The 22698-nt window shown below is 44.0% G+C and overlaps 1 protein-coding gene across 4 annotated transcripts in view; it reads left to right on the forward strand.

Annotated features, from left to right (window-relative positions):
- Positions 1-22698, forward strand: part of EML5 (EMAP like 5) — a 303194-nt gene that overhangs the window by 91522 nt on the left and 188974 nt on the right. For all 4 annotated transcript variants that reach the window (XM_030558959.1, XM_030558960.1, XM_030558962.1 and 1 more), the window contains exons 6-7: positions 8467-8602; positions 22334-22535. In XM_030558959.1, the coding sequence (XP_030414819.1) occupies positions 8467-8602; positions 22334-22535 (338 nt within the window). The remainder of the gene's footprint in view (positions 1-8466; positions 8603-22333; positions 22536-22698) is intronic.

Raw genomic sequence — 22698 nt, forward strand, 5'->3', positions numbered from 1 at the left:
TTTTTACTGTTGTACCTGAAAGGCTGCTTGTGGGTGTTTTCAATCTCACAACATGTTTCAGTAACACATACATAGCCAAACTTCATAATTCACATACGATGATAGCACATGCAATCCAATGAGATATTAATGTCTAGCAGATCAAGACTTTTAGAGTGATACCTTACAAGGCATACTTTGTGCAAAACATATCCTAATTATATTGACAGTGGTGAATAAGGTGGTGCCATGGTGTCATCTTTGATTGTTTTTAAATTATCATCGGGTGTTACTTTTGTTTGCTTGTATATGTTTAAAATACATTTAAAAATAGAGATAAAGTAAAATTTTAAAGGCTCTTAAGTGACTTAGGAGCCTAAATGCTACACATATTTGAAAATGGAATTTAAGTTCCTAAGCGACTGAGTCACTTTCGAAAATGACTTTTGGATCAATAAGCTCGAGACTGTTGGCAAAAAAAAAATAATCAGGATTAGATACAATATATTAGACAGCTGTGTTGTATTTATCTTTATTTCAATATTGGATATACCAGTCATGCCTTTTTCATAGAATCATAGACGATTAGGGTTAGAAGAGACCTCAAGAGGTCATCTAGTCCAACCCCCTGCTCAAAGCAGGACCAACACCAACTAAATCATCCCAGCTAGGGCTTTGTCAAGCTGGTCTTTATAAACCTCTAAGGAAGGAGATTCTACCAGCTCCCTAGGTAACCCATTATAGTGCTTCACCACCCTCTTAGTGAAATACTGTTTCCTAATATCCAACCTAGACCTCTCCTACTACAACTTGAGACCATTGCTCCTTGTTCTGCCATCTGCCACCACTGAGAACACATGAGCTCCATCCTCTTTGGAACCCCTGCTTCAGGTAGTTGAAGGCTGCTATCAAATCTCCCCTCACTCTTCTCTTCTGCAGACTAAACAAGTCCAGTTCCCTCAGGCTTTCCTTGTAAGTCATGTACCCTAGCCCCCTGATCATTTTCATTGCTCTCTGTTTGTTTGACTTTTTGTCTAATTACCTAAAATAGCAGACTAATGGTAACTAAACTCCAGTAAGGTAGTGGAAGTCTTTCCATTTATATTTGCTGAGGTTAGAGGGAGTCCTAAGGCAAAAGGGTGTGAAACTAAACTTGTTTTAGGTATAAGAAGCAGCAGCATTATGATCATCAGCATCAGGATGAAAGTAATATTTTAGCAATTCTCTCAACCTACTGAATATCAGCAAACACATTAATTCTACTGTTTCTTGAGTTAGGTAGGTAGTAAATAGGAAAAAAATCCCATTCAATCAAAGTCTATAGTCCACATCATTAAACCAGTTCTACTCTGCTGGTGTGTCTACCTGAGAGGTTTGCTCCAGTTAGTTTAAATTGATGTATTTGGAAGAAAATATAAAATCACTGTTGGTAAAGTTTGCAGATGACACACAAATTTGTGGAGTGGTAAACAGTGATAAATAATGACTGACACATCGGTTCCACAGACTGATCTGGATCTAATGATAGACTGGGCTCACTTGAACAACATGCATTTTAATGCAGCCAGATTCAGGGTCAGACACCTAGGACTCATCCATACTTACAGTGCTGCAGCCACAAGCTGTGCCACTGTAGCACTTAGTGAAGATGCTACCTGCACTGACTGGAGAGCTTCTCCCATTGAGGTAGGCACTTCACATCCCCGAGAGGCAGTAGCTGTGTCGATGGGAGAAGCCTTCCCATAGACTTAGTGCTGTCTACACTGGAAGTTCAGTCGGTATAACTGTGTCATCCCTGAGCAACTCAGTTATACCAAAGTAATAGTAGTGTAATGTAGACCATCTCCTAGAAACAAAGAATGTAGGTTACACTTTTAGAATAGGGGGTTGTATTTTGGAAAGCATTTACTGTGAAAGGAGCCTAGTGGTCATGGTGGATAAACATCTGAATGTGATGCTCTTTGTATAATGCGGTGGCTAAGAAAGCCAATGCAGTCCTTTGGGCTCTATAAGCACAGACTGTCAAGTAAAAGTAGAAAGATGTTATTACCACTGTATACAGAATTACTGAGACAATTACTGGAATACTGTGTTAAATTCTGGTGTCCACAGGTTCAAAAGGGTGTTGAACAACTGGAAAGAGATTTTTTTTAAAAAAAAGTTACAAGAGTGATATGAGTTCTGGAAAACCTGTCCGACGCTGAGAGACTTAAGAAGTTCAGAGTCCTGTGGCACCTTCTAGACTAACAGACATATTGGAGCATGAGCTTTCGTGGGTGAATACCCACTTCGTCAGTGCATCTGACGAAGTGGATATTCACCCACGAAAGCTCATGCTCCAATACATCTGTTAGTCTAGAAGGTGCCTCAGGACTCTTTGCTGCTTTTACAAATCCAGACTAACACAGCTACCCCTCTGATACTTAAGAAGCTCAATCTATTTAAACAGGGGTTCTCGCAACAATTTTTTTGGTGGCTTCAGAGTGTGGACACCAACTTTTGCTGGTGAGCGTATTGACAGTTTTTTCCTAAAATACTTAATTAACTTTAGGAAAAAAAAAATGCATGTATACACATCCAGATCATTGCAATTTATTTATATTGGTTTTTTTTGCAGACTAGATGGAAAATAATGCTGTGAAAAGTGATATTTGCATGTTTGTTAATATCACTTTTCATAGCAAGTATCCAATAGAAGGTTAAAAGTTGACTTTATCACAGTCTATAAGTATCTTCATGGGGAGAAGATTACTGATATTAGAGGCCTCTTTAATTTAGCAGACAAAGTCATAAGAGGATAGAAGACTAGGCTGGAAACTGAAACTAGACAAAATCAGACTAAGAAATAAGACAGATTTTTAACAGGGAGAGTGATTAACCATTGGAATAATTTACCTATGGATGTGGTGGATTATCTCTCACTTAAAGTCTTCAAATCACGATTGGATGTCTCTGTAAAAGAGATACTGTAGCTCAACCAGAAGTTATATACTTGATGCAGTAATTACTGAGAGAAGTTCTATGGCCTGTATTATGTAGGAGTTCAGACCAGAGAAGGGTGACCAGATGGCAAATGTGAAAAATCTGGACAGGGGTGGGGTGTAATTGATGCATATATAAGGAAAAGCCCCAAATATTGTGACTGTCCCTATAAAATTGGGACATCTGGTCACCCTAGACCAGATTATCATAGTGGTCCCTTCTGATCTTAAAATATATGAAATTTGAAAATGGTGAAACCTCTATTTCAGTTTAAGAATTACTTATTTTAGTTTAGCTTAATCATATTCCTTATCAATTTAAACTAAACCAGTATTAACCAGAGTAAAGGTATTCACACAGAGGTTTGCTCTGGTTTAACTAAATCAGTTTAAATTCATGCCTTAAGTTAAACTAATTCAATTTTCTCATGTGGACAAGGCCCAAGTACTGATTTAGGACAGCACTTAATCATGTTACAGTTAAACTAGTGGAAGGTAAGTATATATCTTTAAGTATGTGCTTAAGTATAGTCCTGAAGTCGAAGTGCGAAGGTTGTGGATCTCTCGAGACATCTAGATAGAGTTGTGTGTAGTGCTGGGGAGGAGCTGGTGGTCGTGGTACATGTAGGTACCAATGATATAGGGAAGGATAGGAGAGAGGTCCTGGAGGCCAAATTTAGGCCAGGTAAGAGACTGAGTTCCAGAACCTCCATGGTAGCATTCTCTGAGATGCTCCCAGTTCCACGGGCAGGGCCAGTTATACAAGCAGAACTGCAGTCTCAATGCGTGGATGAGATGATGGTATAGGGAGTAGGGGGTTAGATTTATTAGGAACTGGGGAAACTTTTGGGAAAGGGAGAGCCTATACCAGAAGGATGGGCTCCACCTAACCAAAATGGAACCAGATTGCTGGCACTTAACATTAAAAAGATCATAGAGCAGTTTTCAAACTAAGGGCAGGGGGAAAGCCGACAGATGCGGAGGAGCACATGGTTTGGATATCCCTTAGAGGAAGATCTATTAATAGAGAATCTCTGTGTCCTAGTGAGGATGAGAGGATGGAAAATGATAAAATACAGGGAGGGTCTGATCAGAAACAGGCAAATAAAAGAGAGTCCCATTCAATTACATCATGTAATGGTAGACAGCTCAAAGGAGACAATTTTTTAAAGTGCTTATTTTTCAGTGCTAGAAGTCTAAATAATAAGATGGGTAAACTAGAGTGCCTCGTATTAAATGAGGATGTTGATATAATAGGCATCACAGAAACTTGGTGGAATGAGGATAATCAATGGGATACAGTAATACCAGGGTACAAAATATATCGGAAGGACAGAATAGGTCATGCTGGTGCGGGAGTGGCATTATATGTGAAAGAAAGCTTAGAATCAAATGAAGTAAAAATCATAAATGAATCAAGCTGTACCATAGAATCTCTATGGATAAAGAAATTCCATGCTCTAATAATAAGAATATAGCTTTAAGGTTATATTGATACAGTCTCCCACAGTATTCTTGCCAGCAAGTTAAAGAAGTATGAGCTGGATGATTGGACTATAAGGTAGATAGAAAGCTGGCTAGATCGTCGGGCTCAACGGGAGTGATCAACGGCTCCATGTCTAGTTGGCAGCCGGTTTCAAGTGGAGTGCCCCAAGGGTCGGTCCTGGGATCAGTTTTGTTCAATATCTTCATTAATGATCTGGAGGATGGCGTGGACTGCACTCTCAGCAAGTTTGCAGATGACACTAAACTGGGAGGAGTGGTAGATACGCTGGAGGGTAGGGATAGGATACAGAGGGACCTGGACAAATTAAAGGACTGGACCAAAAGAAACCTGATGAGGTTCAACAAGAGTCCTGCACTTGGGAAGAATCCCATTCACTATTACAGACTAGGGACTGAATGGCTAGGAAGCAGTTCTGCAGAAAAGGACCTAGGGGTTACAGTGGACGAGAAGCTGGATATGAGTCAATAGTGTGCCCTTGTTGCCAATAAGGCTAACGGCATTTTGGGCTGTATAAGTAGGGGCATTGCCAGCAGATCGAAGGATGTGATCATTCCCCTCTATTCGACATTGGTGAGGCCTCATCTGGAGTACTGTGTCCAGTTTTGGGCCCCACACTACAAGAGGGATGTGGAAAAATTGGAAAGAGTCCAGCGGAGGGCAACAAAAATGATTAGGGGGCTGGAGCACATGACTTATGAGGAGAGGTTGAGGGAACTGGGATTGTTTAGTCTGCAGAAGAGAAGAATGAGTGGGGATTTGATAGCTGCTTTCAACTACCTGAAAGGGGGTTCCAAAGAGGATGGATCTAGACTGTTCTTAGTGGTACCTGGTGACAGAACAAGGAGTAATGGTCTCAAGTTGCAATGGGGGAGGTTTAGGTTGGATATTAGGAAAAACTTTTTCACTCAGAGAGTGGTGAAATACTGGAATGGGTTGCCTGGGGAGGTGGTGGAATCCCCTTCCTTAGAGGTTTATAAGGTCAGGCTGGACAAAGCCCTGGCTGAGATGATTTAGTTGTGAATTGATCCTGCTTTGAGCAGGGAGTTGGACTAGATGACCTCTTGAGGTCCCTTCCAACCCTGATATTCTATTATTCTATGATTCCCGACCATCTGACCAGGATCGTGATAGTAACTGTGAAATGCTCAGGGAGGTTAGAGAGGCTGTTAAAATTAAAAACTCAATAATAATAATAATGGGGGATTTCAATTATCCCCATATTGACTGGGTACATGTCACCTCAGGATGAGAGACAGAAATAAAGTTTCTTGACACCTTAAATGATTGCTTCTTGGAGCAGCTGGTCCTGGAACCCACCAGAGGAGAGGCAATTCTTGATTTAGTCCTAAGTGGAGCACAGGATTTGGTCCAAGAGGTGAATATAGCTGGACTGCTTGGTAATAGTGACCATAATATAATTAAATTTAATATCCCTGTGGCAGGGAAAACATTGCAGTGGCCCGGCACCGTAGCATTTAATTTCAGAAAGGAGAACTATGCAAAAATGAGGAGATTAGCTAAACAGAAATGAAAGGGTACAGTGCCAAAAGTGAAATCTCTGCAAGCTGTGTGGAAACTTTTTAAAGACACCATTATAGAGGCTCAACTTAAATGTATACCCCAAATTAAAAAACATAGTAAGAGAACTAAAAAACAGTCACCGTGGCTAAACAACAAAGTAAAAGAAGCAGTGAGAGGCAAAAAGGCATCCTTTTAAAAAGTGGAAGTTAAATCTTAGTGAGGAAAATAGAAAGGAGGATAAACGCTGACGAATGAAGTGTAAAAATACAATTAGGAAGGCCAAAAAAGAATTTGAGGAACAGTTAGCCAAAGACTCAAAAAGTAATAGCAATTTTTTTTAAAGTACATCAGAAGCAGGAACCCTGCTAAACAACCAGTAGGGCCATTGGACGATTGAGGTGCTAAAGGAGCACTCAAGGACAATAAGGCCATTGGGGAGAAACTAAATGAATTCTTTGCATTGGTCTTCACAGTTGAGCATGTGAGGGAGAGTCCCAACCCTGAGCCATTCTTTTTAGGTGACAGATCTGAGGAACTGGCCCAGATTGAGGTATCATTAGAGGAGGTTTTGGAACAAATTGATAAATTAAAGGGCAATAAGTCTCCAGGACCAAATAGTATTCACCGAAGAGTTCTGAAAGAAACTCAAATGTGAAATTGCAGGACTACTAACTGTCATCTGTAACCTATCATTTAAATCAGCTTCTGTACCAAATGACTGGAGGATAGCTAATGTGACACCAATTTTTTAAAAGGGCTCCAGAGATGACCCTGGCAACTACAGGCCACTTCAGTACTTGGCAAATTGGTTGAAATTATCGTAAAAAACAAAATTGTCAGACACATAGATGAACATAATTTGTTGGGAAATAGTCAACATGTTTTTTGTAAAAGGAAATCATGCCTCGCCAATCTACTAGAATTCTTTGAGGGAGTCAACAAGTATGTGTATGAAGGAGATCCAGTGGGTATAGTGTACTTTGATTTTCAGAAAGCCTTTGACAAGTCCCCCACGAAAGGTTCTTACACAAAGTAAGCTGCCATGGGGTAAGAAGGAAGATGCTCTCATGGATTGGTAACTGGTTAAAAGATAGGAAACAAAAGGGTAGATATAAATGGTCAGGTTTCAGAATGGAGAGAGGTAAATAGTGGTGTCTCCCAGGGGTCTGTTCTGGGACCAGTCCTATTCAACATATTCATAAATGATCTGGAAAAAGGAGTAAACAGTGAGGTGGCAAAATTTGCAGATGATACAAAATTACAAAGATAGTTAAGACCCAGGCAGACTGTGAAGAGCTACAAAAGGATCTCTCAAAACTGGGTGACTAGGCAAGAAAATGGCAGATGAAATTTAATGTTGATAAATGCAAAATAATGCACTTTGGAAACATAATCCCAACTATGCATATAAAATGATGGGGTCTAAATTAACTGTTGCCATTCAAGAAAGAGATCTTGGAGTCATTGTGGATAGTTCTCTGAAAACATCCACCCACTCTTCTGCAGCAGTCAAAAAAGTGAACAGAATGTTGAACATCATTAAGAAAGAGATAGAAAATATCATATTGCCTCTATATAATTCCATGGTATGCCCCACATCTTGAATACTGCATGCAGACGTTGTTTCCCCCATCTCAAAAGAGATCTATTGGAATTGGAAAAGGTTCAGAAAAGGGCAACAAAAATTATTAGGGATATGGAACGGCTTGTGTATGAGAAGAGATTAATAAGACTGTGACTTCAGCTTGAAAAAGAGACGGCTAAGAGGAAATATGATTGGTCTATAAAATCATGACTGGTGTAGAGAAACTAGATAAGGAAGTGTTGTTTACTATTTCTCATAATACAAGAACTAGGGGTCACCAAATGAAATTAATAGGCAGCAGGTTTAAAAGAAATAAAAGGAAGTATTTCTTCACACAACACACAGTCAACTTTGCAACCCCTTGCCAGAGGCTGTTGTGAAAGACAAGACCATAACAGAGTTCAAAAAAGTAATAGGTAAATTCATGGTGAATAGGTCCATCAGTGACTATTAGCCAGGATGGGCAGGAATGGTGTCCCTAGCGTCTGTTTGCCAGAAGCTGGGAATGAGCAACAGAGGATGGATCACTTGATAATTACCGGTTCTGTTCATTCCCTCTGGGGCACCTGGCATTAGTCACTGTCAGAAGACAGGAGGATACTGAGCTAGATGGACCTTTGCTCTGACCCAGCAGGATCATTCTTATGTTCTTATGAAGTTCTTTCTGTATCACTTTCAATTCCGTTGGGAGAAAATCCATAATAGTAAAAATTGTTCTTTAATTATTCCATTTATTCTGACTCAATTATAAAACATGTACTTATATAATTTATGTTGCCTTACACCATATAACAGAAGAGAAAATATTTCTATCACTATGAAGAAGAATTTTGCTTTGCATAACTGTAACTGTAAACTGTGCATATTTTAAAACCTTTTTTCCTTCTTTTTAGGCAGGAATTTTCAGCATGAATGCATGTGAAGAGGGTTTTGCCACTGGTGGAAGGGATGGCTGTGTTCGTCTGTGGGATTTAAATTTTAAACCAATTACTGTGATTGATCTCAGGGAAACAGACCAGGGATATAAAGGTAAAATAGTGTTATCATTTTTGTTACACCATCAAAGAGGAAGTTCTTCATAGATTGATAAAGTAATGTCTTATTTAAAAAAAAGTTAATGGAAATGTTTTATAAATGTATATGTATATTAATATGAAGAATTTATTTGCACTATAAGAATTAATAATTTGCAGTTCTATAATGGCCATTCATCTGGGGATCACTAAGCACTTCAAACATTCAATAAGACTCACAACAGTTTTGTGAAATAGTCACAGCACATAGCGCGGTAAGAGAAGTTTTCCCTCTGAGATGCAACCACTCTTAAGTTGTAACACAGCAGCTTTTTCACGGCATGCAGTAACACTGTATAACAATATAGGACAGAAAATGAGAACTAGTGTACTGAAACAGAAATTGCAGAGGGCATTTTGATAGTCATATTGCAACTGGCTATGCTGAAATTTGTCTAACAACAATAGCACTTATACACTCAGCATTGGTCAGACATAACCATGAAGGTGCCATATCATATGAAATAATCTCAAATCCTCAGTTTTATGACACATTGAAAAGGAGGCACCTCCAGCAATATATTTGTTTCTAATGTTGTCCTAAATATTGATTCAGTACTATCTCATGAAAAGAGTACAGACATACTGAAACATACCATCACTTTCAGCAGCACTTTTGTTGCGGGCCTCTCAGCCAATTGCTGAAGCTGCTTGACCTTGTCATTTTTTACAATTATGCAAGATCCCAGTACATTGAAGGATAATTGGAGCTAGCCAAATATATTAGTATCAATAAATAACTGCTCTGATATACAGTAAAATAAACATACTATTTTTGAGCTGTAATTGACCTAGCATTCCCACTAAGATTCTGAAATATCCTGACAAGATGGATTGTGGTCCATTTAAAATGACCTGGAGTGGACAGTCAGTTTCTCATGACTGAGACAGTTCAAGAAGAAGAAATACCACAGTTAGCGTGGCCAACTGCAGCTGCTTCACTTCCTGCCGCTCTCGTCCTTCCCTCCCCCCCCAGTGCCAGAGACCAGTTACTGCAGGTAACAGGGCTTTTTGTGTCTGGTCAGCAGTGCTAACCAGACACTGCCAGGTTCCATTTTTGACCAGAATCCTAGCAACCGTAATCAGAGTCTCTAAGCAAGAGCCAAATGTATTCAAATCTCTGCTTTCCCCCTACTTTCTTTCCAGGGGAAAGGCAGGGATTTGGACAATAGCTCTTTTTATTTATTTTTTTATTTTTTAAGGCTTCCTTTTGCTGTTTCTTCCCTTCTTTCAATCTAGCATTCAACAAGATTAAGGCTTTCAGATATCTTAAATAAGACTAGCATCCCCTGCCAGAAATTACTGAAATTTCATCAGTGGAACTTTGTGAACATGGCATTTCATGGAAAAATGTTACAGCACAGATAAGGATACCTGTTCATATATCTCCAAGTTTTTTTTTAAAAAAATGAGGAATTTACAAGTTCACAAAAAGTTTAATATTTTGTCTTTCATTTACCATTACTCTTATGCATAGTTTGAAAGGGCCACCACTGTTTGAAATGATTGCAAAGATTAACTCCTGCTATAGACTTTGAAAGTCTACTTAGCAAATATCCTGATACCTCTATCTAAAAGAAGACCATTTTATATCTTTCCACCTGTTCGCTTCTATCTCTAACAATTCCTTCATTAATTTGTTCACTCCTTCTCTATCTAGTGCTTTTTAAACCTATTGTTTAATTATTTCTGATACCTACTTTATGTTATGGGAGATGTCTCCAGGAATATTACTTATTATTACATCCTATAATAATGTATTAAGTTCCCATTTAAAGTCCAATCTGGGTTCCAAGTAATGTCTTTATTATTAGATCTTTACGTTTGATTTAGAAAGAGGTAATCTAATTTTAAGTGTATTTGGTAAGAATTAATGAAAGGAGTATAGTTGTTCTCTACTGTGTTTCCATCTCCAAGCCTTTGTTATCCCATTATTTATAATATTAGTCTTAAGATATGTTCCAGTACTCTGAGTTAGATTTTAAGTAGATATGTATATTATTGAATCAATTTTAACATTAAAATTTTCTACTATTATCTCTTCTTTTGAAAATGCAACTAATATTCAGAATAATATTACAATTGTCTCTGAACTTCAGTTCACTATTTTCCCTTCTAAAAAACCTCTTATTAGAAAATATCTTCCCTTTTTCTTCCAGTGATTTCTCTAATTCAAGTGTTATTTTCCCACTAACAAAATTACACATCTTTCCCTTATTTTAGAAAAAGAAAAACATAAGTAGTGCAGTAGTGACTTCTGTATTGAGGTCACCAAACACTTATTGTTGTCAATTGTCTCTTGTTAAATTAAAAAAAAATTTATTTTTTTTTTGAAAAACTGGCCATTTTTAAGAATTAGGTAGTGATTTGCAACAAAAGCAAAATCTTGACATTTGGCAGAGGGATAGTCCTGAAACCAGAATGGCATCTTGCTGGTGGTTGTAAAAATCTACTCAGATTTGGAAGAGTTAAAATCTGCAAAAAGTTTACCCCATAATTTTCTGAATGTTCCAGCTGCACTGTATTTGCTCCCAGGCTTCACTGAGCTTTCTAGATTGTTCTGAGGCAGCCACACAGACCTGAACTTCTGGATGGATCCTGCTGCACACCGTTTTGCTTCTGCTTTCCCTCATTAAAAGTCCCATTCACCTAGAGGAAAATGCATTGAGTTGGGCACTGGGAGACAGTGAATATAAGTCTCACTACTCCTATTGAGAAGTTTTAATAGTTCTGTGCTCTTCAAAGCCCTTATTATTGAGGGTTTTTCATTCCCTCATCTAATTAATTTGGATGTTCAAAAGCAGAAGTAAGTATTTCTGCCACTTTTCATTTCCAAACATTCTTAAAATTGTTAAGTATCAGAGGGGTAGCCTTGTTAGTGTGGATCTGTAAAAAGCAACAAAGAGTCCTGTAGCACCTTATAGACTAACAGATGTATTGGAGCATAAGCTTTCGTGGGTGAATACCCACTTCGCCAGATGCATTACAATTGTTTTTTTATTGTTTAGTCTCTAAGGTGCTTTAGTTTACGATAGCTAGGGTGTAAATTTTACTTTGCACCAGCATGTTGCACACTAACTGGCCCAAGTGGACCCTACTGGCATGCACTAAAAGTTCCCTACTGTGCGATAATGTTACTGTTTGAAACAGGACTACATTAACACATAGTAAAGAACTTTTGGTGTGCTAGGATCCACGTGGGCCAGGCCAGTTAGTGTGGGCAACATTGGTGTGCATTACAGGTTATAACTCAGCTGGTGCAGACTAAGTTACTGTTTAGACAAGCCCTGCTTCATCAAGTGTACCCAGATGATTGTGTTGTCAATTTTCAGCTTTTTAATCTGGCTAAAACTCTTGTCTTCCACAAGCATCTAACTATTCCCAAAGGCTAATTTAAAGATATACTACTTCTGGTTTTCCAACTTCACAAAATGACTCAGGTTATATCACATAGCACCATTTTTTAAAAAAACAAGTATTTAATTTCCACCTCTAATATTTATTGTATCTTATCTATAAAAATGAGTTCATAGTAGAATTTCTCTGTAAGCATGATATTTTTATCTTGTTTTCCATCTGAACATTCAACTCTAATATTGAATAATGGGGAGATTTTTTTCCAGTTGACATCAGATAATCTCATATTTGTTAGCTTATAGTGTACAACAAAGAAGTTTTATTTTTAAATTCAAAGAATGGTTTACCAACACCACAACTAACTACCAAAACACTTTAAAGAGCTTTCCAGGGGTGGGTGTTAGATTTTCCCCAGGCTGTTCTTTGCTGTTTTTTCCTTCGCTGTCTTCCAAAATAAAAGTAATAATAAGAGAAGCTATTGGGCCCAATTATATTCTCCATGTTGGGAAAACCAGACAGAAGGCATTTTCCTTCTTTGGTACTGTGTAAACACCAGAAGATGGACACTTTGAATGCCCGTAGCCCGAAGAAGCCCAATTCCTTTTTGAGAGCCAGGTCACTGACAGAGACTCACAGAAAAAAAGTCCGGTACTGAGTTTAGAAATAAGCCAGCCCTAGCTAAATGTTCGCCAATACCGCATTTGTTGTCTAGCAATGTCAAGTTCTTCTTCGAGTGCTTGCTCATATCCATTCCAATTAGATGTGCGCGCGCCGCGTGCACGTTCGTCGGAGACTTTTTACCCTAGCAACACTCGGTGGGCCGGCAGGTCGCCCCCTGGAGTGGCGCCGGTATGGCGCCTGATATATACCCCTGCTGGCCTGCCCGCTCCTCAATTCCTTCTTACCGCCCGTGTCGGTCATTGGAACTGTGGAGCACGGCTAGCTGTTCTCCACCTCCCTAGCGTTTCACTCCTGTGTAGTATCGTGTATATAGTTCTTTTATTGTAGTTATAGTTAGTGTTAAAATTAGTAATTTATAGATCTGTATATAGTTATAGAGGATCGGGGGTTCGCCCCTTTTCTTCCCCCCGGTACCGGGGCCCATGCCCGGTTCACAGGGTTTCAAACCTTGTGCGACCTGTCATCGGCCGATGCCCACAGGAGATCCGCACGACTCCTGTCTGAGGTGCCTAGGCGAGTCCCACCTTGTGAACAAGTGTCGGATCTGCAAGGCGTTTAAGCCCCGGACAAAGAAAGAGCGGGACAGTCGCTTAAAGCAGCTCTTGATGGAGGCAGCGCTGACTCCCCCATCGTCGGCACCGATTCCGTCACCGAGACCAAGTGTTTCCTCCGCTCCGGACCGCCCGGCACCGACAAAGGCTTCGCTTCCCCGCCCTTCACCGGCCCAACACCCCAGCCGGCACCGCTCCCTCTCCCCGAGGAGCAAGAAGTACAAGACTCCTGCGGCACCTACAACTGCACCGCAGTCGGAGCGTAATTCCAAACCAGACCGCCCGGCACCGTCGTCTGCCATGGCACTGAGTACCGCCGCACCGTCGATTCCAGCTCCTCAGGAGCCGTTGAGTCCGGTGCCTCTCAGCTCCCCAGCACGACCTGTGGTTGAGCTCGTCGCGCCCTCCACACCGGAGACCTTCTCCATGGCATGCGACCTCATTGCTCTCACAGAGCCCGAACTGCCCCAACCCCCGGCACCGCTGATGCGGATTATTCAGTCGATGGGCAAGCCCACCATGGTGCAGCCGCGTTCGCCAGGCACTACCGAGCACCGTCGATCCTGCTCCAGATCGAGAGACTACTCTCAGCGTCGTCGCTTGAGATCCCGGTGCCGCTCGCAGTCCCGGTACCGTTCCCCGCGGCACTGGTCGTACTCGCGGCACCGCTCGAGATCCCGGTTGCTGTCGTACTACTCCCTGCACCAGTCCAGATCGCGGCACTGACGCTCCTACCGCAGCCGTTCCCGGCACGACAGCACACGGCACCGGTCGACCTCCCGGCACCGAGCTGGTAGCAGGTCCCGGTCCCGATCGAGATACCGCCACGACTCCCGGTACCACTCACTGGCACCGCGCAGAGGCGAAATCTATGGGCGCAGAGGCCTGGCACAGTCATCATCAGCTCCTCTGTGGCCGTTGCGTCACTCGTCCGCCTCTCCACATGCGGACAGCGCCTCCTACAGGGGTTCTGATGCATAGGCCCACCTGGACCATGGACCACCGCAATGGTCCTTTTGGACGCCTTGGGCCTACCACCAAGCCCAGGGCGAGCCATTGGGCCCAGCACGCTCCAGCCATTCGGAGCACCGTGCACCAGAGGCCACAGTCAGCCGGCCTCCCCCCTCAGGCACGGATGAAGACCCTGCGCATCCCCTGGCACAGCAGGATGTCCCAGAGATGGAGGTCCCTCAGGACGAGGCTTCCGTACAAGAACCACTCCTCCCTGGGTTATCTTCTTCCGTTTCCCCGGATGAGGCGGCAGCGGGCACATCATCATCGGGGCCCCCGCCAATTGATCTCCGGGCACATCAGGACTTTCTGTGGCGCGTTGCCCAAAATATAAACCTTCCTGTAGAGGAAATTCCTGAAGTGGAGGACCCGGTGGTCAGCATACTTTCTGCAGAAGTGCCAACCAGGGTGGCCCTCCCCTTCATCAAATCCATCCAAGCAAAAGCGGACACCATATGGCAATCTCCGGCCTCCATCCCACCCACAGCCCGCGGAGTGGAAAGAAAATATATGGTGCCATCCAAGGGGTATGAGTACCTCTACGTACAGCCCGCCCCCTGCTCGTTGGTGGTACAATCAGTCAACGAGCGGGAGCGTCACGGCCAGCAAGCTCCTGCGCCACAATCCAGAGAAGCCAGGCGCATAGACTTGCTGGGCCGCAAGATTTACTCTGTGGGAGGCCTTCAGCTCCGTGTGGCGAACCAGCAGGCCCTCTTGAGCCGATACAGCTACAACACCTGGGAGGCTGTCGGCAAGTTCACTGAATTAGTTCCCCAGGACTCACGCCAGGAATTTTCAGCTCTCCTGGAAGAGGGGAAGAGGGTCGCCAGGACCACATTGCAAGCGTCCTTAGATGCCGCAGATTCAGCAGCCAGAACGATGGCATCTGGTGTAGCCATGCGTCGAATATCGTAGCTTCAGGCTTCCGGACTACCGCCCGAGTTGCAGTATACGATCCAAGACCTGCCATTCAATGGGCAGGGTCTTTTCTCTGAGAAAACAGATCCCAGGCTACAGAGTCTGAAGGATAACCGGGTTATCATGCGTTCACTGGGAATGCACACACCCCAGACTCAGAGACAGCCATTCCGCCCACAACCTCAGCGCCCTTACCCCCCGCCTCGACCAAGACAGGATTTTACCCGGAGACGAGGCCGCCCGAACCGCAGACGTCAGTCAGGTCCTCAAGGGGGTAACAATTCTGGGTCTGCCAAACCACTGCAGGGACCCAAATCAAACTTTTGAGGGTGCGCCTGAGAGCAGAATACCAATCCCCTCTCTGGATCCTCTTCATTTTCTCATCCGCCTCCACCCCTTCTTGCCAGCGTGGTCTCAACTGACCTCGGATCGTTGGGTCCTGCACACAGTGGAGTTTGGATACCGTCTTCAGTTTATTTCTCCACCCCCCTCCCATCCTCCCTCCTCGTCCTCTTCAGGGACCCCTCTCACGAGCAACTTATCCAGGAGTTTCGCAAGTTCCTATTCATCGGAGCTATAGAGGAGGTGCCGGGGAGTTAAGGGGCAAGGGGTTTTATTCCCGGTATTTCTTAATCCCCAAGTCAAAAGGGGGCCTCCGACCCATCCTGGACCTGCGAGGACTGAACAAATGCATCAAAAAGTTCAAGTTCCACATGGTATCCTTAGGAACCATCATTCGTTCCCTGGATCCCGGAGATTGGTACGCCACTCTCGACATGAAGGACGCATACTTCCACATTGCAATTTTTCCTCCACACAGGAGGTATCTGCGCTTTGTGGTAAATCAGGATCACTACCAATTTTCTGTCCTCTCCTTTGATCTCTCCTCGGCCCCTCGGGTATTCACCAAATGTATGGCGGTCGTCGCTGCTTCCCTGCGCCGTCGTCATATTCACGTCTTCCCTTACCTCAACGACTGGCTTATCCGAGGCACTTCGGAGACACGGGTGATCGGCCACATCGCCATCATCAGGGAGCTGTTTGTGAGTCTAGGCTTGACCATCAACCCAGACAAGTCCACTCTGGTGCCTACACAGAGGATAGAGTTCATCGGGGCAATGCTGGACTCCAACCTTGCGACAGCCAGTTTACCCCTGCACCGGTTCCAAGCCATAGTTTCACTGGTCAAAGGTCTACAAGCCTTTCCGCTTCTGCTCGAACTTGCCTCGCTCTCCTGGGGCACATGGCGGCATGCACCTTCGTCACGAGGCATGCAAGACTGCGCATGCGCCTGCTGCAGACCTGTCTCGCGTCGGTCTGTCGGCCAGGCAGGGACGCCATAGACACAATCATAACGATTCCACCGAATGTTCTAGGCTCCCTCGGCTGGTGGATGACGTCCTCCCAAGTGTGTGTGGGCCTACCGTTTCACACCCCCCAGCCCTCCGTGTCCCTGACAACGGACGCGTCATTGCTGGGCTGGGGTGCACACCTGGGGACCCTGCGCACACAGGGTCTCTGGTCGCCAAGGGAGCTAACGCTCCACATCAATGTGCGTGAGCTGCGGGCAGGCCGATTGGCATGCCAAACGTTTCAACGCCATTTACACAGCCCTTGTGTTGCGGTGTTCACAGACAACACAACGGCCATGTATTACATCAACAAGAAGGGTGGGACTCGGTCCTCCCCGCTGTGTCAGGAAGCAATACGCCTGTGGAACTTTTGTATAGCCCACTCTATACATCTGGTGGCCTCCTTTCTCCCAGGAGTACGGAACACCCTCGCGGATCACCTGAGCAGATCCTTTCTATCCCACGAATGGTCCATCCGTCCGGACGTCCTTTATTCGATTTTCCGGAGGTGGGGGTTTCCCCGAATAGACCTGTTCGCCTCCAGATCGAACAGGAAATGCCAGGTGTTCTGCTCTCTACAGGGTCACTCCCCGGGCTCCCTGTCAGACGCGTTCCTGATCCCGTGGACGGGACTTCTTTGTTACGCTTTCCTTTCCTCTCGTCCACCGAGTCCTGATCAAGATCCAGAGAGACAGAGCCCCCCTCATCCTGATCGCTCCGGCTTGGCCGCGGCAGCCCTGGTACACCATGCTGCTCGACCTGTCCCTGGCAGACCCAATTCCCCTGCCTCTTTGGCTGGATCTGAACATGCAAGACTTCAGCAGGATGCGCCATCCGGACCTACAGTCCCTCCGTCTGACTGCACGGTTCCTGGCTGGTTAAGCCAGTCGGAGGTGCGCTGTTCCGCAGCAGTACAACAAGTGTTGCTGGGCAGCAGGAAGCCTTCCATGCATTCAACCTACCTTGCGAAATGGAAGCGCTTCTGCCACTGGTGCAACCAGCACAACCATTCTCCACATTCCGTAGTAGTCCCCACTATTCTGGACTATGTGTGGTCTCTCAAGCAGCAGGGATTGGCGATCTCCTCTTTACGGGTACATCTCACGGCTATATCCACCTTCCATCCAGGTGAGGCTGGCAAGTCAGTTTTTTCCCACCCTATGGTGTCAAGATTCCTCAAGGGCTTGGAGCGACTATACCCTCAGGTCAAACGGCCTACCCCTACTTGGGACCTGAACCTTGTCTTAACCAGGCTGATGGCGCCCCCCTTCGAACCCTTAGCCACATGCTCGCTGCTGTACCTGTCCTGGAAAGTGGCCTTCCTAGTCGCTATCACCTCGGCTAGACGAGTCTCGGAGCTTTGGCACTGACTGTGGACCCTCCATATACTGTATTCCATAAGGACAAGGTATAGCTGCGACCACACCCGGCATTCCTCCCTAAGGTTGTCTCCGCCTTTCATGTTAACCAGGACATCTTCCTGCCAGTCTTTTACCCAAAACCACATTCCTCCAGACGGGAGCAACAGCTCCATTCTTTACATGTCCGAAGGGCTCTTGCTTTCTACATTGAGAGGACCAAACCCTTCCACCGTTCACCTCAATTGTTTGTGGCAGTGGCGGAATGCATGAAGGGCATGGCAATCTCCTCCCAGCGTATCGCATCCTGGGTGACATCCTGCATTCGGGCATGTTACGACTTGGCCCATGTTCTGATGGGTTCTCTTACTGCCCATTCTACCCGGGCTCAAGCTTCATCTGCCACGTTTTTGGCCCATGTCCCCATACAGGAAATCTGCCGCGCGGCCACCTGGTCTTCCGTACACACCTTTGCATCACACTATGCACTGGTCCAGCAGGCTAGAGACGATGCCGCCTTCGGCGCAGTGGTTTCACATCCTGCAACGTCTCGCTCCGACCCCACCGCCTAGGTAAGGCTTGGGAATCACCTAATTGGAATGGATATGAGCAAGCACTCGAAGAAGAAAAGATGGTTACTCACTTTTGTAACTGTTGTTCTTCGAGATGTGTTGCTCATATCCATTCCACACCCGCCCTCCTTCCCCACTGTCGGAGTAGCCGGCAAGAAGGAACTGAGGAGCGGGCAGGCCAGCAGGGGTATATATCAGGCGCCATACTGGCTCCACTCCAGGGGGCGACCTGCCGGCCCACCGAGTGTTGCTAGGGTAAAAAGTCTCCGACGAACGTGCACGCGGCGCGCGCGTACCTAATTGGAATGGATATGAGCAACACATCTCGAAGAACAACAGTTACAAAAGTGAGTAACCGTCTTTTGTTGCTTCTGGCACCACTTTCAGTACCTGAGATTAACTCTATTGTCAGGACCTTTAACAGCTTTGATTTCATCTGTGGTATACACTATGCTCTTGGTACAACAACACCTCTCATTGGTCCGCTAAACCCAGGATTGTGAGTTCAATCCTTGAGGGGGCCATTTAGGGATCTGGGGCAAAAATCTGTCTGGAGCTTGGCCCTGCTTTGAGCAGGGGGTTGGACTAGCTGACCTCCTGAGATCCCTTCGAACCCATATTCTATGATTCTGTGTTGCAGTCAGGGACCTTCTTTCCCTCTCAGTTTTAGATTCATTGCTGTTATGGGAGGAGTTTCATTAGTATCCCATTACAGAAGGACTGGAACCTCTCCTTGTTCCTCTTCATACAAATCAAAATCTCGGTACCATCATTCTTATAGGAGCAGGTCCAGGGACAGGATGCCTTGCAGCTGGTCCCTAGTACTGTATCTGTTCCAACAGTGGCATTTTTGGAAAATCTTGTGGGGTTCCTCTGGACTCTAGGTCCTCATTGCCTATACCATGTGTCACCATGCCTCAGTGGGTCAGAACTGAGAATACTAAATTCAGGACATGCTGCTGAGAAATAGGACAGATACACCCCAAAACTGGTGATTATTTTTTCATAAGGCATACCAATCCAGCAACAAAAGTAAACTTTTGTCTCGCCACACTAGCTAACAGGAAGTCAGAAATGCAGCCTTCTTAGGTATTCCAGTCCTGGATTCAAAACCCAGACACTACACTTAATGATGAGTAGTTATTTAAAACCAATTTCATCAACCAAAGCGTTCTTCTGATTCCAAAGAACCAGCCACATATCCAAGTCAATAAATAACTCAGATCTTACCCATTAATCATATTGTTGCCAATCCTTTAGTATCTAATATCTAAAGGTTTATTTATAAAAAGCAAGAAAGAGGTGAGAGTTAAAATTGGTTAAAGGAATCAAATTCATACAATAATTGGAAGGTTCTTGAATCAGGTTTGAAGCAGTGATGAAATAAACTGCTGGCTTGTTAAGTCTCTGGTTGCTCCCAAATGATTGGAAGGTCCTCAGTCCGTTGGTTAGAATGCTCCCATTAGGATAAATCTGTAGGTCAGAGATCAGAGCAGGAAAGAGGCAAAATGAAAATGTTTCAAGGGACTTTTATAGCTTCTGCCCTGTTGAGGGAAACCTATTGTTCAAAACAAAGCCCTCAGCCCAATTTGTGGAAAATACAGGTAACAAGATGGCATTAGGGTCACATGATCTAGTCACATGCCATTGCATGCTTTGCTGAGTCATAGCAGAGGCCATTATCCATACTCTAGAATGTTCACAAAAAAGTCCATCAGATGTGGATTAGCCTCTTCTATGGTCCATTGTGAGTTAAGTGTTTTTTGATGAGCCATTCAGTTTGAATAGTCCCTTCACAATATGCTGGCCAGACTGGATGAAAATTACCCTCTGGGTGATACTACTGGAGCAAACGTATTTGAAATATGAGTACATAATCAATATTCATAATTTCAGATACAAAAAGGATACATGCATAAAAATAGGATAATCATATTCTGCAAACCATAACTTTTCTATTGACACCTTAGTTGATACACTTTGTACAAGATTTGTTGCAATTATATAACAGCGGTAGCAACAATGATCTATATGGTTATATTTTAATCATATAACGTCACACCATGTACCAATAAATCTTCATCAAGGCAATATACTGTACCTGATACCAATCTCAGTACTGATCCCAGTAAGCAGAGGATGTGCTTCCTTCAGTTGTTTCCTTCAGCTGACCCTTCCAGTGCAAAGATTCAGGAGACTGCAGAACAGAGGTACACTACAGTGCTTATGTACTCGTTTGCTTCTCCCTGGATGTGGCCACTGTCTCTGAATGATTCACCCCATTTTTGGTTGATTAGATAACATAACAGGAACTTATGAAGTATATAGCCACTTCCTTTGGTTTTCAGGTAGCACTAGTCCAGGGCAATCCACGCAAGTTAGTGGAATATTTTGCATACTGTGTGTCTTGCTTGAGTGACTTTACCTTTTGGAGCCTACAAAAATCCTTGGGCAAACTCCCTTCTTTCTGATGCCCACTGCCAAAAGTGAGACACAGCTGAAACTGGTAAAATTGCTTGTGGAGTAGACACTATTGACTAAAGCCAAAATTTAAGAATTTTGACATGCCTAGAGTTAGGCACCTAAATCTATATCTGGGAAACTAAATAAAAGTGATCTGATTTTCAGAATAGTTGGTCACCTTCAACTCCTCTCAACTCTGTGTAACTTGTGGGTGCTCAACTCCACTGAAAATTAGGTTACATATTTAGGTACCAAAATATGTATACCAATCCCCAAGCCCACCCTACTCTATATATTGCTGTCAATAGGATCTGTTTTTCACTCTTTCAACTTGATTAGCTTCTTCTGATAATCAGATAATACAGTGGTTGTTGTGTTGATGATTGTGGAAGGCAACCTTGGGTAGACAAGCTTGTGAGATGAAATGACACTTTTCTTTAACTTTCTGCTTATCTGTAATTCTTACGAAAGCTAAGAATAACACATCCCGTTGATATCTGTGTTGATGTCTTTCATGTAGTCTCTGCCAGCTCTGTCAGAAATACGAGTGTGCCCTTTGATTAGAAGTTGGGCTACTTGACTCATATTATATAACTATACATCTTAGGAATTCAGTGGATTAAAACACACACTTTTATGTGTAAATGTCAATGTGCTGGATCATGCGTCTATTATGTTAAGATTTGATTACACTTTCTTTACTCTGCTCTCCAATATGCAAGGCTCACTATTTCTATTAGATTTATGGCAATGCAAGAAGTGGAGGCTGGCATCCCTAAGGTAATGATGGATGTGTGGTCTGTTGTGGTAAAAAGTTTGTTCATGGCTGAAAGAGTAAGATGTTATTTATTATGCGGGTTAATTTCTGGTTTTTTCTTTTGTGGTTTTGACAGCTATGCTATCTATGCAGGGGTGAAAGTAACTCACAGGACTTACCTTAGTGGGGAGCTTGGAGGAGCCCTTTAAATGCCAGTCCCAGCCCGGCCACTGTGGGCAGGATTTAAACGGCTCCTCTGGGCTCCCTGCTGTGGCAGAGAACTCAGAGGAGCCCTTTAAATCCCGGCCCCAGCCCGGCCACCGGAGCTGCGGGCCGGGGCCAAAGCCAGGATTTAAAGGGCTCCTCCGAGTTCCCCACCACCTGCCCCGGCTGCCGCAGCGGGCTGGAGCCGGCATTTAAAGGGCTCCTCCAGGTTTCCTGCTGCAGCGGGAATCTCAGAGGAGTGCTTTAAATGCCAGCCCCAGCCTGGCCACGGCAGAGCTGCAGGCCGGGATTTAAATCCCCGCCACAGAAGCCGATGCGGTCCAGCAAGGCATAGTAGCTCTTGCCGGTATGCCGTACCGTACCGGCTTATTTTCACCTCTATATCTATGTGAAATGTTAAGTGGTTCCTAACAAAGTGCATATACATGTGTTTTTCCCATAGGTCTGTCTGTGAGAAGTGTTTGCTGGAGAGGAGACCATATTCTAGTCGGGACACAAGACAGTGAAATTTTTGAGATTGTTGTGCATGAACGCAATAAGCCTTTCCTGATCATGCAAGGGCACTGTGAAGGAGAGCTATGGGCTCTGGCAGTCCATCCTACAAAACCGTTGGCCATGACTGGAAGTGATGACCGATCAGTCAGGTTAGCAACAACAACAATGCACAACTCCCAAATTAAATAATTTTGATTGATGTCTTTAGTGAACTGTTCATCCAACCTATATCAGGCATTACTGAGATGCATTCTTTTGGGCTGATGTGGTACAGTATCTTTATAATTCTTATTCACATCATGGGTTTATTTT

The sequence above is a fragment of the Gopherus evgoodei genome, chromosome 4 (genome assembly GCF_007399415.2).
Source record: "Gopherus evgoodei ecotype Sinaloan lineage chromosome 4, rGopEvg1_v1.p, whole genome shotgun sequence".
NCBI classification, from domain to species: domain Eukaryota; kingdom Metazoa; phylum Chordata; order Testudines; family Testudinidae; genus Gopherus; species Gopherus evgoodei.